Source organism: Chenopodium album, chromosome 19, assembly GCF_948465745.1.
Source record: "Chenopodium album chromosome 19, dcCheAlbu1.1, whole genome shotgun sequence".
In the NCBI taxonomy this organism is placed as follows: Eukaryota; Viridiplantae; Streptophyta; class Magnoliopsida; order Caryophyllales; family Amaranthaceae; genus Chenopodium; species Chenopodium album.
This window is the reverse complement of record NC_137852.1, coordinates 2,154,340-2,170,338: the sequence shown is the minus strand read 5'-3', so window position 1 is coordinate 2,170,338 and position 15,999 is coordinate 2,154,340. Positions and strand designations below refer to the sequence as shown.

The 15,999-nt window shown below is 32.3% G+C and overlaps 1 protein-coding gene and 1 pseudogene across 1 annotated transcript; both read right to left on the bottom strand.

The window, feature by feature from the left end:
* Positions 1 to 1,423: 1,423 nt before the first annotated feature.
* Positions 1,424 to 2,538, bottom strand: LOC145595216 (RING-H2 finger protein ATL66 pseudogene; annotated as a pseudogene).
* Positions 2,539 to 13,597: 11,059 nt separating this feature from the next.
* Positions 13,598 to 14,815, bottom strand: LOC145596101 (uncharacterized). Its single transcript, XM_081652527.1, has one exon. The coding sequence runs from the start codon at positions 14,813 to 14,815 to the stop codon at positions 13,598 to 13,600; it is 1,218 nt and encodes a 405-aa protein (XP_081508653.1).
* Positions 14,816 to 15,999: the final 1,184 nt, after the last annotated feature.

Below are 15,999 nucleotides of genomic sequence, written 5' to 3'. Positions count from 1 at the left end.
TTTTGAAATTGGTTGTTTAAGCTGGCTTTTTATAAAGGTGTTTGGTAAATTAATTGTTGGTTGTTGGCTGTTTATTAGATAATTTGTGGGCCAACAAAAAAGCTACTCAAAGCAGTTTTTTCATTTTGGCTTAAATGCCAGCTTTTTTGCTGACTAAAAAGCCAATTACCAAACACATTTTTTTGTTGTTTGACCACACTAAAAAGCCAAAAGCTAACCAAAAAGCCACTAAAAAGTCATTTACCAAACATGGCTATAATGTAAACGACCCAATCTTTGCCCTATGCAGCCATGTCATGCTGTCGTGCCATGAGCTGCATTTTGTAGACTAGTCAGCGCGTCCCAGCCCAACGAACAGCTGCTAGGCTCATCTTCTATGGCCTACCTGCTCAGCCATTGCCATCCTAAGGTAAAAGGTGCTCATATCAAGTACTATCTTGACAATCTAGTAAAAGTAGTCAAGTAGTATATGTATCATATTTGGGGAAAGAATGAGATGGTTTATGGGTATGTAATATCCTTGCCAATTTACAATAAACTGGAGTGTGTAGTCTAAAATATCACTGAATTTGCAATTTTCTGACACCTCTCCACATCTACAAATGTGATGGATTAAATTGAACATAAATTTACCCTTATTTGGTTTTGTATGCAACAATTGATCTATCAGTATCACTTATCCACAATAATGCAATTTGCAACTCTATCAACTAATACTTCTTCATAAGCTAATATCAATAGGATCTTTTTACTAATATCTCTGTCGTAATCTCCCTACAGAATCATAACCCCTTCTGCATTCACATCTAATATCTCTGTCGTAATCTCCCTGCTACAAAATCTTAACCTTCTGCATTCACATCAGCACCCGGGAACACATCTATCCACGTCAACACCTAGGATCGTGTATATACTTTCAAAAATGCACCCGATTGTAACTAGAATTGGATTTAAGTTACTCCGTACTTCGTTTTCAGATTCAGATTAAACAACTTGATTCAAGTTTCGTATCAAACTATCAATGTAATTTATCCAAATGTGAAATGTCATATCATAAACCTTATCCAGCCGTCTGAAGTTAGTATGATACAACAACTTTTGAGTTGGGAATTAAGTGTTCCTGAGTCATAAAATTAAGTCAATTTTTCAAGAATCAATTCATAAATGTGACCCCTTTCCACTTATATACAAGTGGATCGTCAAGATACGGTCTTTGATCTGCAATTCAGCTTATCTATCTATCTTAGATGGGAATTTAAACAACAAAATATTAGTTGTACACCATTTTCCCATCTAATAATTCCAAATTGCCCATAACTTTTTTTTTTTTAATATATTGAAAATTATCCAGAACTTTCTTGTTCTCAATTATAATTAAGCAAAATAAAAAAAAATAAAAAAAAAACATTAAAATAATAGGAATATAAAACATTCAATATTTATATTGAAATCCCAAAATTAGGATTACAAAGGGTTGATTTTTACAACTTAAAAGAACTGGAAAAATTTTCTGGTTCTCCATAATATACAACCAAATAATTTACTACAGTTCTGTCGTCTAAGTGACGCGTCACACACTCAATTGATGGTCGGACTGTCACACTTATTTCAATTTTACAAAATATTGAAAAAAATAAAATATTAATAATAATTAAAAAAGAGAAAAATTCAACAAATCCGCTGAATCACGATTATGTGATTTTTGGGTTGTTGCATCAAAATCTTCCTCTCTAATTAATTAACCAACTAACCCACAAAAAAAATAGAAGTGGGTAAATTTCGATCTGCTATTTAACAAATCAAAAAAAATAAAAAAATTATACAGCTGATATTACCGACGGGTCAGAAGGCGGGTCGACCCGAAGAGAGAGTCGACAAAGTGGGCAACTCGACTGAGTAAAAAGCCAACGATCTACACAATCTGAGTGAAATCGATGATCACACTTTGGCAACACTTTGACTTTATCACCATCTTCGAAAACACCTAAACAAATACAACACTCCATTTCATCTTCCCTTCCAACAGAAGACCGTTGGTGGAGGAGTATGGGCATGGCCTTGATGACTAGGGGATCTAGGCCGTGACATACGGCCGGGTTTGCCGACGCGTGTGATGCGTGCGCTTGTGATGAATGGTAGTGCGAGGCGTGGTGGGCGTGGCGAAAGCGGAAGTACCACCGCGCGTAAAGTAATAAGAGGGTGACGAGGAGGATGATGGAGAAGAGGATGAAGAGGTAAAAGAGGGTTTGACCGTGGATTTGGAAATTGTGGTCGTCGAATTCGGAGTAATGCCAGTGGAGTAAGCGGGAGTTTTCGTCGGTGGTTAGTTGGGAGAGGTGGTTGAGGAGGCGGCGACTCGACATGGCGGCGGCGGGTGCGGTGGAGGGAGTAGGAGAGAGAGAGAGAAAGAGAGTGAGAGTTTTTTTTTGTGTGTGTTTGGAATTTGAATTGACGAATTTGACTAAGAGAGTGTTAGTTGGAGGGGAGTTTATAGTGTAGTGAGAAAAGAGAAGGGGGTGATGTGGTGGGGGTAAAATGGGGATTATGGCCACGTCGATGGTGGGGTAAGAAAAAATAAAAATGATGTTTTTTTTTCTTGTTTTTTTGAAAAGATGAGAAAAATAAAATGGGAATTATGGGAATGGGGTGTTTTTTTAGGTGATTGTGATTTATGTGAATAGTGATTGATTTGATTTGATTTGATTTGATTTGATTTGGGAAAAAGGAAATTATAATGGGGGGTTTTGGTTTTGGTTGTTGTTTTAGCTTGTGGGTTAAGGCTTAGAGACAAAGTGATATGAGTTGGTAATAAGGAAGGGAAAGGAAGAAGCAAGGGGGTGCGTTGTTAGTTAGGTAATACTTTGGTTTAGATGATTGTAAAGAAGCATTGTATTTTTAATTAATCGATCAATGACAATAAGCTATTTAGATCCATTGGTAAAAGGTATATATGGAATGAGACAACAAGCCTGTTCTAATATACTGAACTGAACTGAAATGTAATGATTGGAGCTGAACTAAATTGAATAGAATTGAACTGAATTGTTTATGAGAGAAGGAAATTAGGAACTGAACTGATTGGAGTTGAACTGAACCGAATTTATTGGAGCTGAACTGAACTAAAATTAAGCTGAAGAGAACAGGTCCTATGTACATATAAAATAAGCTTAAATTAATAAATTATGATATATTGAAAATAAGTGCAATACTTTGAAATGATATAACAGAAGTAGAGGAAATGTTTCATTTGCGGGTTTGGAATCAACGGGTCAATTTCATCACTTCTTAAACTTGTTTGGTCCAACTTGGAATCAAAGCCCTTAAAAATCCTTTGTTAACTACACCCTCCGTTTTTAAATACTTGCTCCATTTCTCCATGCGCGGAGTTTTAGGAGAATTTGAAGAAAGTAATAAAATATGGAGGTAGTGAGGTAGTTGAGAAAATAAAAAATTATAAAAAACAAAGATATTGGAAAAATAGGAGGAGAGAGAGTATTATGTTGGGTCCACAAAGATTGAGAAATGATTTAAATTTTGTAAAAGCTTTCCAAAAAAAGAAATTGAACAAGTATTAAAAAACGGCCGAAAAAGAAAAGTGGAGCAAGTATTTAAAAACGGAGGGAGTAACAACATGCGTCTTGTAGACTTGTACTCTTGTTTGCAATTTGGCATCCCATGTCAGCATTTTCTCTTTCAAGTGTCTCACTTCTTGTCTAGCTTCTTAGGCTAGAATGGTGGCCAAAGACAAAGCTCTATTGGGACCCTTTTTGCAGCTTTGTTTAAAATATCGTATACTAGGCCCATTTGAAATACAAATTGTACATAATTAATTAATACTACCTCTATTTCTTATTATGTGAAACAAAGGAATATTTTATATCTCACAAAAAAAAATCCCTTTAATAATGTAAGTTTTTATTAAATAAAAATAAATAAAAATAAAAACTTTGTATGAAGTATTTTATAAGATTAATGTCCTCACTTTTTTTTTCATCTAAAAAACAAATCACCTTTTTTTTCTTTTAATAATGTATGTTTTGTTTGTTTGCTAGTCTAATTTGAATATTACTATACTTTTTTTTAGATAGATATATTATAATAAGTTAAATTCAAATCACTTTAATGTTTTTTTTTCTAAGGCCAAAGGTTTATATATGGTGATGCCAAAAAAATAAAAAAGGTTTATATATGGTGAGACCTTGAAAAATAAATGTTGTAGTAACAAAGAGAATTAGATAATAAGAGCTAGAGTAATAAACAAGTTTCAATATAATGTACAATTAGTTGAACAATATGTTCAATACTATTTCGTGTATATAACTATTGAGTAAACGATCGAGCCAAAATTGAGTGAATTTCTATTTTCTAATACCGGTAGTAACATTTACGTTAATGGATAATGAAATTATTATTTTTTTTTTTTTTTTTTTTTGAAAAAAGAATAGACTGATACAAACAAGAAGGAAAAAAAAGAGAGAGAGAGAGAGAGAGAGAGAGAGAGAGATACTCAAAGTCCATAACTTCAATAAAGAGAATAGATTGGTCGAATAAGACTATAGGCACTGGTCCATGAGTCAAATAATGATAGGTCAATGAGCAATATATATATGTGTCTTGGTCCTCTTGGACGCTTCAATGATGATCTTTTTTATTTTTGTTATTTGCTTTAATTTAGTTTTGTTGACACTTTGCTATTTGTATTTTTTAATGACTATAATTAGCCTTTTTTTCATTTGTAATAAACATTACTATTATAGAATAATTCTTGTTTTAACTTGGATAAAGGGCTACTTACTTTTATATGAGCACTTCACTCTTAGTGAAAGCTAAGTGTTTATGAAACCTACTTACCTACAAATCAACGAGTTAACGAGTACAATATAAGGTTTGAAGTGGTATTTTAGATAACATAATGTAGGTTTAATAACATAATCAAAATAAGTGAATTGATAGGAGCTTTACTTTTATGTGCAGTATTTCACTTGTTTCAATTAACTAAAAAAATCTAATAACCACCATGTATATATGTGTTTTTTTCGACTTCTATTGTTTTTCAAATTAACGCATTATATTGATTCGGTCAATCTCAGAGAATATGTTATAACCTCGATCAAAGTCATGTATGTACCTTAGCTTACCCCTTATTCCAATGATACTTATGTCACCTGTTGTTGTCCAGTACATAAGTACATTATCATTAAAATAAAACCAATTACTATGTGCTAACTTGAAATAAGGTGGATGTGACTTTCCACACATGACTCGATTAACTACATGATCAATGTTGCCATAGTCTTAAAACTCTTAATTAATCAACAAAGTCATTATCCTTTACAGTACTCCAGTAATTCAAAAAAATAATTCTCCAATCATTCCAATGTAAAACAAACTACATGTGCACAACATTTGCATATCAACCAACAATTTCCAAGGTTGATTTCCCTTAAATGATACCCACGGTTCTTGAAGTCTTGAATAGATTATTTTATTAAGCCTTAAACTTTAATTTTTTAGATATTTATATATATACTTGTATATATTCACTATCACACATGCAAAACCCAAAAAAAAAAAAAAAAAAAAAAAAAAAGTTACCCAAATGGACCCATCTTGAACAAGATATATAGTTCATCCATGCATGTGATGAAACTTTTCTAAGGCTATTTAAATTGATAATGGATGATGGAAGCATTCTTGATAAAATCCCAACATGCATCCTACTAGCTAGGCTACTATCAACTCTTCTATTCTTCATGTGCAAAGGGTTCTTGAAAAGACTATTTAGTCATGGTAGTTGATGAAGACCTCTTGTAACAAAAGAGAGTGGGAGCTATTGGTCACTCGCTTGCATACACCAAATTCAAACTTAAGATCTGAGTTCAAATCTCATCAGTTGGCTGAATTCGTGAAAATACTCCCGTCCCCCACAGTACGGTGGGTCCGATCCTTCACTTTATAGTTAAAAGAGCCACCCTTGACTCTCGTCGACTTTTTTGAACATATCCATATATACATGTATATAGTTATAAACTTTGGGAGAAGTTTGTAGATTTTGGAAGAAAAATACATCTTTTTAATATTGACAAGACGAGCCTTAAGAAATATTCGTAACCCTTTATATAATGCTTTAATTTGAGAATCCATAGTGACAATTGATTCATCTTTTGTGCTACTACTACAAGCAATGTAGCAATAGGTCGACAATACAAAAAAAACTAAAACAAAAAAGTGATAACTACATAAAGTTTTGAAGACAGCATAAGAGTAGTGGAATTAACTAGACATTTATTTGTTGCCTTCTTTTTTGACTAAAAAGACATAAACCAAACTGAATGGGAAAATATGTATTATTGGGTTGGAGAACACGTCGAATGTGGGGCTTAAAAAAATTAGTTCGTTGATGGTGCTTTCTATATGACAACATTTATAAAGGAAGGGAAAATTAAAATGGTTAACTTATAGGTTAAGGAGCGAGGGTCGTGTATGTATTTATTTATTGTAATTATATGTATTAATTTATTGTAATTGATATAGGCCAAGTATGAAATGTTATAATAAGATGTTGTAAGTGGTGCAACAAGGATCAATGAAGAAACAATTATATAGAGCACACCACACATAATCTTCTGGTTCACAATCCAAAGGCATGCGAGAGAAAGTTTTATAAATTTTGACAAAAGATATAATAAGAGTTTGTTTGTTTTATCTTATTTAAACTTATTTTATATTTTGTATTATTTTATAAAAAATAAACTTAAAAAATTAAATTTTACGAGCAATAACTCCGCATAACACACAATTTCAAATAACTTAAGTCAAACCAAAACAAAAAAAGACATAGGTCCCAACATATCAACAATAGGCCTAATCAGATGTTGTACAACGAAGCTATGCTTGACATAGTGGGAAAGATTGCACCTTTTAATTTTTAGGTTGGTGGTTCAAAATCCACTAGTGACATTTTTTTTTTTGGTGTTTAGAGAGCCACAAAGTCCGAAATGAGTATCGATCCCAAGGATTTCTAGAATCGAGATGGAAGCTCTAACCACTTGAGCTATCCCTCACTCTTTCCACTAGTGACATACACTACACTATCAAGATGGAGATCTCCTTGCCCTCCCCCCTCACTTTCAAAGTGTCTGACCTATAAGTACTAGACAAAAGGAAAAAAAAAAAACTATGAAGATTAAGGTCTAATTAAGATTGTTCAAAAAATAAAAATAGTAATAATATACCGAATAACCCAACATACCACATACAATATATAATATATGTATAAAGACAATTATTATCAATATACAAAGTATAAAACAATTGGAGACAATAACATGATAGGTTGTTTGTATGGGACGAATCAATTTGACACATATTCTAATCGAAGAAACATTATAATTAACTAAATACAAATATTGAGTTGAGCATGAAATCGTCATTAATCACATTAGTACAGTGATATTATTAAAATCATACTTCGTATAAATCATATGTAATGCTTATACTTAGATCTCAGGGTAGTTGATTTTGATATTATTTTATTGATAAAGACAAAAAGCAAAAAAAGTAGAAAAAATATAAATGATTTATATTGTCTTCTTGTTAGTGAGATGATCTGGAAAGGTTGAAAATCTACGTGGTTTTATAATGCTTTATTTAAAAATTAGTCAATTTAGGAAAGACACGAGTCAGTGTATTATATGCAAAGGCAGCTTATGGCTTCGACCTAAGATTGCTTTTGTCACATGATTTTGCTTGCGTTAAGGAAGACAATTGTGCTATATTAGCATTATATCTAACTAACCAACCTAGTTCACGCTCTAATTCAGGCTATTATACCAATAATTGAGGTTAGTTATTAGGGACTACTTAGACAATTAAACCTTTATTAGATTATAGCTTATAAACTTTATTAATTTGTTCTTCATATTGTATGTTTTTTAAAGTGATTTGGACATTAAATGTACTACCTTTGAATTTAATTTCTTGATAAATAATTGAGCTAGTGTACCACCAATCATTGATGGTTTGATAAATATATTTCAACTTTTCATATTTTGAATCAAATAAGTAACATACAAAGTATTCAATATTTGCAATATCTTAACTCAATTTAGCTATTTATCTTGACTTTCACGCTACCTAGTACATCATTACTTTGTAAATCGTACGAGTATATAGTATCAATACAATGAGATTAATAATACAAAGTATATATTAAGACTAATACGACAATTATTAAAGCAATGTAAATAAAAAATTTCATATTATGTGTAGAATTGAAAAGCATGTTTTCAAAGTTATTATATGTATTTCTTAAGGCATATTCTGATTGATTGAACTAAACTTATTGAAATTGAACTGAACTGAATATTTTATGAGAAAAGACAATTAAGATAAAAACTGAATGAATTGAAAATAAGTTGAAGAGAACAGGCCCAACTAACAAAATTAAAGTACATTGTATCAATTTGGCATAAACTACCCAAATCCTAATCAACCTTTTATATTCCGTATAAAAATGAACAACCACCGTTCCAAGTTTAAAGTGTTTAAAATTGTCAAATTTTAGCCCTTCCTTTATTTTAATCATAAGACAGATAAGTTTGAAAATAAAATATATCATGCTTAGCTTACTAAAACATGAAAAATACAAACATTCAAACTTTTGAAAGAGAAAAAAAAAAAAGTTGAAGAAAGTGAAACATACTAGGAAAATGTGCTTTATAACTTTAGCATAGACGGATAGACCAAATGAAACCAGCTTGATCTTTATCCATACCAGGCGAAGTTTCAATTATGTTCGTTAATTCCATGTGATGATTTGAAGCCGTGAAGATTTAGGTACCTATAAAAGGGTTAATTACTGGTTTAGGAAAAGCAAAGGATAAATGCATATAAAATAAGTAAATTTACAAGCATGCTAGTCGTACAAAACTTTTCAAAATTTTTTTTTTTTGTTCTTTTCTTTATAAGTTTATTTATTTAGTTATTTATATTTTCTTTATACTCTTGCGGTCTTGCCATCTCTAAACGATATTTATACAAATCAAAATGTTATAATTATCCTTTTTATATGCTTTTAAAAAAAATAAAGAATTGTAATTGGGTTTTACACATCATTATGAATTAGACAATTAATTACCATGTCAAAAAGTAATATTTCCTAGTTATTTTTTTATTTTATTTTTTTTTTTTGGGTGGGGGGTGGTCTGTACTGTCTCTCTCAATGTACCTAGTTCTTAGATCAAAAGACCGGCTTAAACTCTAATCTTAAATGCTAAAAATTGTAATATCTTGTTCAATCCTTAAAATTGAAAGATACAAATAAAGTAAAATACGGAGTAGAAAAATGTGACGTATTATTCTAATTAAAGGTTACTATGCTGTCAAAAAAAAAAAAGAAAAAAAAAAAAGCTACTGTGAGTTTACAATTTGCTCATAAGTACAATAATAAAAAGGTTTGTAAAAATTTGTTCTTTTCCGTCGGGTAATCTTTCTTCACAGTTTGTCCTAAAGTTATAATTGTTGATTTGTCAAAAATAAAAATGAATAAATGAAGTTTCTTCCCAAGCGAACACGTGTCAGATACCTATTTATAGAATAATGGGCCATATGAGCATTGCCATAAAATATAATGGGGCCATATAAACAGGCCAACACCCTTGGCCCAGGAAGTTTATAGATTCCACGAAGAATTGCAAGAAATTATAAACACAACAAAGATTGCATCATGATTGTACATGTATGTTCAAAGACTAAAAAAACCAGTATAAACCCGCTACTAATCATCCCATATCAAAGAAAAAAGTAAGATGGTTCTACTTTATAAGACAGAGAGGAGTTACTCCCTTCATTATCAATGCGTTTTTAGTATGGAAACTCCTCTAACCTTGTTTGGAACTAAACTCAATCCACCTCCCTAAGTAATTTTATGCTCTTTCAAAAAGAGAATGAAAACCATTCTTTCAAAGTTTTATTTATTTATTTTTAATTTTTTTTATTGATAATGTGTTACTCCGTATCATAAACCTAAAAACAAAGATAGAAAAAACAAACAAAAAAAAAACAATTGGGGCTTTCTATCGGTTAAAAAATAGATTAAAACACTCCAAAATTCACCAATGAATGCTAGGAATTTAAAGAAGAGAGAGAGAGGTTGAACTAATTCTAAAGTCCCAAAATGCCTACACGGTGCCATTTATCATCTCATTCATGCATTGGTCCAATAACAACATCTTGATGATGCCTATTCAGCTATTCTAGTGACCTGACCGGTTATTCAGGCCATAAAACGACCCGACATTAACCATAAAATCACTACTGTATCAAACTCCTATAGTCCTACCGTTTGCAAATTTTGGCCCATTAAGTTTCGGCCCATTAAGAATATTAAAATAGAGTAAAATGAAGTCATGGGTAATTCAATAGATAATGTAGTGAATATACTAATACCTAAACTTCATTATTCTAATTTGACTCTTTATAGCAGAGATTAGTGTCGGAAAATGTGATTCAACCTAGGTTATTAGTTTGACAAATATCTTCGGAGCAACTTGTATGTAGCTAAGCTTGCAAATTTTAAAAATGTCAAACTATTAACTTAACTCTTCGAATTAAAAATGAAAATTAGAATGATCAACTAATTAATGATATGTGGAATACAATTGATTAGCAAATTACCGTCTTTCCAAAAAAAAAAAAAAAAAAAAATAGCAAATTAGGGAATAGTACGGAGTAGTAAATTAGCTTCAAATATTACTACTACGCGGGGCAAGGCAATTTGGCAACAGGCAAGCTAGCTAGCCATTGGAGATAATCAAAGGCAATTACATAAAAATAATGAAAGACATTTTTTTTTATGTGGCAGATTAGGTTTCTTGAATTGAGGAGCATTAGCTACAAACTCATTAAGGTTTACAATTAGGGAGGGAATAAAACCTGTGCAAGAAGAAAAAAGGTTAGTTTAAGAGAGAGAATCAAAGTAATACGAGTACTCCATCACACATTGACATATAGGGTCTGTTCTCTTTAGCTTAAGTTCAGTTCAGTTTCTAATTTCCTCATCTCATAAAATATTCAGTTTAGTTCAATTTAGTAAATTAGAACATGCCCATAGTCACATATATTAGAGCGAGATTAGCGCAACCTCATCTTAAGACATTAATACCAATTGGCTGTTGGTGTAGTGGTGTTTGGGACTACACTTGGTAGGAAGGACCCGTGTTTGATCCCCTGCAACAACAATTGGGAGGAGACTGAAACCTAACCACCACCCAGAACCGATCTTGAATCCGGATTTTCCCAAAGGGTGAACCGGGTAGAACATAAAAAAAAAAAAAAAAAAATCTTAAGACTTTAATCCATTGCTACATCGATTAAATTTAATTATTTTTCTTATTTATAATTATGTTAAGACTCCTTAAGACTCGATAAAATTTATCTCTTCAATCGCTCAGACTCGCTTTTTTTACATATAAATTAAATTATTAAAGTTTTTAAAAATAAAATAAATAAATGAGTATTAAATTGAGTATGAAGTTTTCAGATTTTATTAAGACCAAACTTCATATATGCTTAAAAATAATAAAGTCTTATCTTAAAACCTCAAAATTAGAAAATGATGATATCATCTAGAATCTTAAGACCTAGAGCTAATCTTGCTCCTAAATACTCCGTATTTTAAAACTACCTCAGCTCATTTTTTTTTTATTTTTTTTTCGTGTTCTAGTTAAATTAAAAGAACTCTGTGTGAGTTCAGGAGGTAAAAAATGTGGGGTTTGGGAGGGAGGAATTGAAGAAACCTGGACAAGAACATTAGTCAATAGATACGGTCATATACTCATACGGAGAACTAATATAAGGAGTACAAGTTATAGTATATAGCAAAATTTAAACCAATAATATTTTTAATTATCAATAATTGTGAAATGTTGAATTAGAAATAGATTGATTGAGAAAGTTTTAGTGGAGGACCTTATATCACATAATATAAGTTGAAAGAGTGTGGACTGTGAACTGTGTGAAAAAAAATAAAGGTAGTAAACTAGTAATAGGTTCTACATAAAGAGTGTTCATGGCCGCATGGGTTGCATGATTTGGGTGACAAAATTTTTCCATTTAAGATAACATGACAAAATTTGAAGACTAACCAAAATTGTATATACCACAATTATATGAGGACGACTATTCGACTAAGGTAGTATTATTTACTTGCCCTAGTGGAATTGTTACTCGATTAACCTAAAAAGCAAGATCTTCATATATATAGGATGTTAAAAGCAATTTACACTAATTAGTAATAAGTTCAAAGCAAATGAACCAAATAAATTAAACCACACCTCTAATAGCTATAAATTAAAGACAATTTAATTATCGTCGAAAAGAAATAGCAAAATAGATAGGGTACGGTGTCGATCTTATATCCACTTATCAAGGTATATAATTTGGCAACCTAGTACACTATCTTCTCCATCCTCGTGTAAGAATGATGGGCATACATTAAGGAATGTTACACAACTTGACAACCTAATACACTATCGATCTTCTTCTTGTGTAAGAATTCGAAGGATAACGAGGAGAAATTAAAATTACACCCGAGTGTAGGATGAAAATTATAGGAAAGAGCGAAATTATGTATAAATAACTTAAGTAATCAACTTGGATACACATATACGATGTCGTTCCATGTTTAAATTATCATCAATTTGTTGATAAACTCATTTTAAATGTAAATATCCAGTGTTGATACAGAATTCAATCAAAAACTAGCTTTATGTGTCGACTAAGTTTTATTCATCGATTAGATTCCATTCAGAATAATTTATGTACCACAATCATATTCAAAAACTAGTCCAAATTAACATTATTACAGTAGATTGCAGAGAAATAAAATAAAATAAATGGAATAATATTGGATTCCCAATTTCCCATTTACAAAATAAAGGCAAGAAAACAAAAATTCGGTGTAGTGAAAAGGATGATTCACCAATATATTGATAAATATAAATATCCAAAAAACAAAAAATATTCATTAAATATCTTATTCAACAAAATCCTGCTTCCCTCTTTGAGACCAACGATTCCCAACTCAAAACCCTAACCCTAAGTATCCTTTTCTTGGTAATTTCATCAATGAATACCAAGAACTAGAATAGAAAAATAATAAAAATATATATTAATAATACGGAGTAGTAGTAATAATACTCCTAATAATAATAATATGTATAAACAAAACCAACAAAAAATAACTTCTAATATAATTACTAGTCTAATACTATACCTTAGGCAAATACAAAATATTGAAAAAAAAAAAAAAAAACCCTTATAATTGAAAGATCAATAAATATAATATGATGAGATAATTGCAATTAAAGGGTCATTAATTGCAATTCTCAATATAATTAACCAACTTCCTTTGGGACTTCAAATTTTAAGTTTTGGGACATGGTGCAATTCATTTTGCATGTTGATTTTTTTCCTTCATTTTTGACCATAATTCTTGAAAAAATCCCTCCAAATTCCCAAGTAATTAATTAATTAATTATGCTTACCTTGTAGAGAGATCAGATGCATGCAAAATGAAACACCCAAATTTAATTAATTAAATTTGATGATGTTCATTATCAGAAAAGAACAAGAAAGGATCAGTACCATAATCCCAAAGACTGGTTGTATGATGCATTTGATACTCCTCTAACTCACCAGCTAACGCCGTCGGCCAAGTTAACGGTGACCCGGGTAATAAGTTAATGAGACCCGGATCCGAATGCCCGATTACTTGTGACCCTAATGATAAACTTGAATCAACCGACCCAACCAACGAGCTTATCTCGTCACAAAAACTCTTATGATGATAATCTTGAGTACAATACCCATTATTATTTTGTTGCTGATGATATTGCTGCTGTTGTTGTAGAATTTGATCCGGTTCATCTTCCTGCACCCGAATCTGTTGATGGGTCGGATCGTGATCCACCTCATTACTATTAGTAGTAGTTGTTGTACTACTACTAGTATTATTAGTATTAATCAAATTAATACTACTATTGTTTTGGATAGTATCATTATTATTATTATGATTATTGTTATGATTGTTTTCGACAAGGGGTTGTAAGAAGGGTGATGAGGTGGTAGTAGCAGTGGTGGAAGTAGCAGCGGCCCATTGGACAGGCCCATGAACGATATTCGGACAATACGGGTACTGTAGCACCGAAGCCGACGAAGAGGTCAACCCGGACCCGGCCCCAAACCCGCTATAAGGGAAAGTCGAGAACGTAAACCCGAACCCGTTAGCAGGCTTAGGGAGAATGGGTCGCAGAGTATGAGTCGTTCCAGAAGAAGACGAAGAAGATCCACGAGAAGATGAAGAATTGGCAGTGGGTCCCCCATTAGAAGGAGGAGGAGAAGGTTGTAAGTTGAGTTGAGCCCTAGAACCGTAGAGAATAATAGCAGCGCGGTCGTAGGCACGGGCAGCATCTTCCGCAGTAGCGAAAGTACCTAACCATTTGCGAGTACGTTTACGAGGCTCACGGATCTCGGCGACCCATTTTCCCCAGCTCCGCTGCCGAACGCCTCGGTAGCGGAACTTGTTGTTGTCGGGGCCGCCTTTGCCGCGGCCCCGCTTGTTGGAGGTAGCGGGAGGAGGAGGAGAAGCAGTAGATGGAGAGATGGAAATGTTGTTTTTGTTGTTGTTGAAAGTGGTGGAGGAGGAGGAAGAGGAGTTGTTGCTAGTAGGAGAGTCGAGAGAAGAGGGTTGTTGTTGTTGTTGAAGAATGAGGTTTTGAGGATTGATGATCATCTGTTGATGTTGTTGTTGCATGGTAAAGTAGTTGAGAGTGCCTCGGAGGGTGGAGTGCAGAGGAGAGGTGGGTTGGATGCAAAGTGGTGAAGAAGGGAGGTGGTGAGGAGGGTGAAAATGAGAAGCGTGGATGGGGTGTAAATGGTGGGAATAGGCGGTGAGATACTGTATCTTGATGCTTTTTTGATTTTTGGGGGTTTTTTTTTTTTGTTTTTAAATTTTAGAGAGATTGTATTTTATTTATATATTGTATTTTATTTTATTTTTTTTAATGGTAAGGTGAAGGATTCTGACCGAACTTCAACCCTTACGGTTTTTTTGTCCGGTATTTACGGATCAGACACTTTGAGATAGGCCTATTCACGGATCGGATATCCGAATACTCAGATATCAAAAATTGATATCCAAATCCGATTTGAAAATTTCGGATATTCGATATTTAGATATCTAAAATTATCGGATCGGATGCTTCGGATATCTATTATCTAATATTAAATAAAATTGTAATGATTCTTTTCTAAATTTCACTAATTTTGTTGTTTTTATATCGATAAGTTGTACAACATGATTTAACAAAATAGTAGTAGTCCTTTTGCAATAAATATTATCATTAAATATATTAAGAATATTATAATAAGTTAATAATACAGATCGGTTGCAGATCGGATTCTCAAATAGTTTTGTACAAGTCTACTTTGAGAGTGAGGGGAGAAGGGTAAGGGATCCCTCACCCTCAAAGTGCCTCTAGTGGGTATTGAACTCCTAACCTCAAGGTTATAAGAGGTCGTCCCTACCAATAGACCAAGTATATTGAATTGAATTATCTGTTTTATGTATGTGTTTGTATTGAGTATTGACATATTGTAAAGGGTGCATGAAAGAAGAGAGAGGAGAGAGAAAGTTATTGCAGTGTGAAGGAAGTAATGGAAACAGGCCTCAGTTGGACCTCATTAGTCACTGGCTTTCAGGGCTACTTTTCTTTCAATTTAGACTTCTGTTTCCAATGTTATTTCTTTTTAAATAAAAAAGAAAAAAATGGTTACTTGTTTTGGTAAAACAATTAAATACTTCGTTTATCATACTACGAGTAGTAACTATTTTGATTGGTTTCTGGTTAAAATCAGAGATTTTATTTGGTATTCAAACTGTTGAAACTGTTGTTTATAGGGTTTGGTTAATCTGAATTTGAGTTAATTTAAACCGGA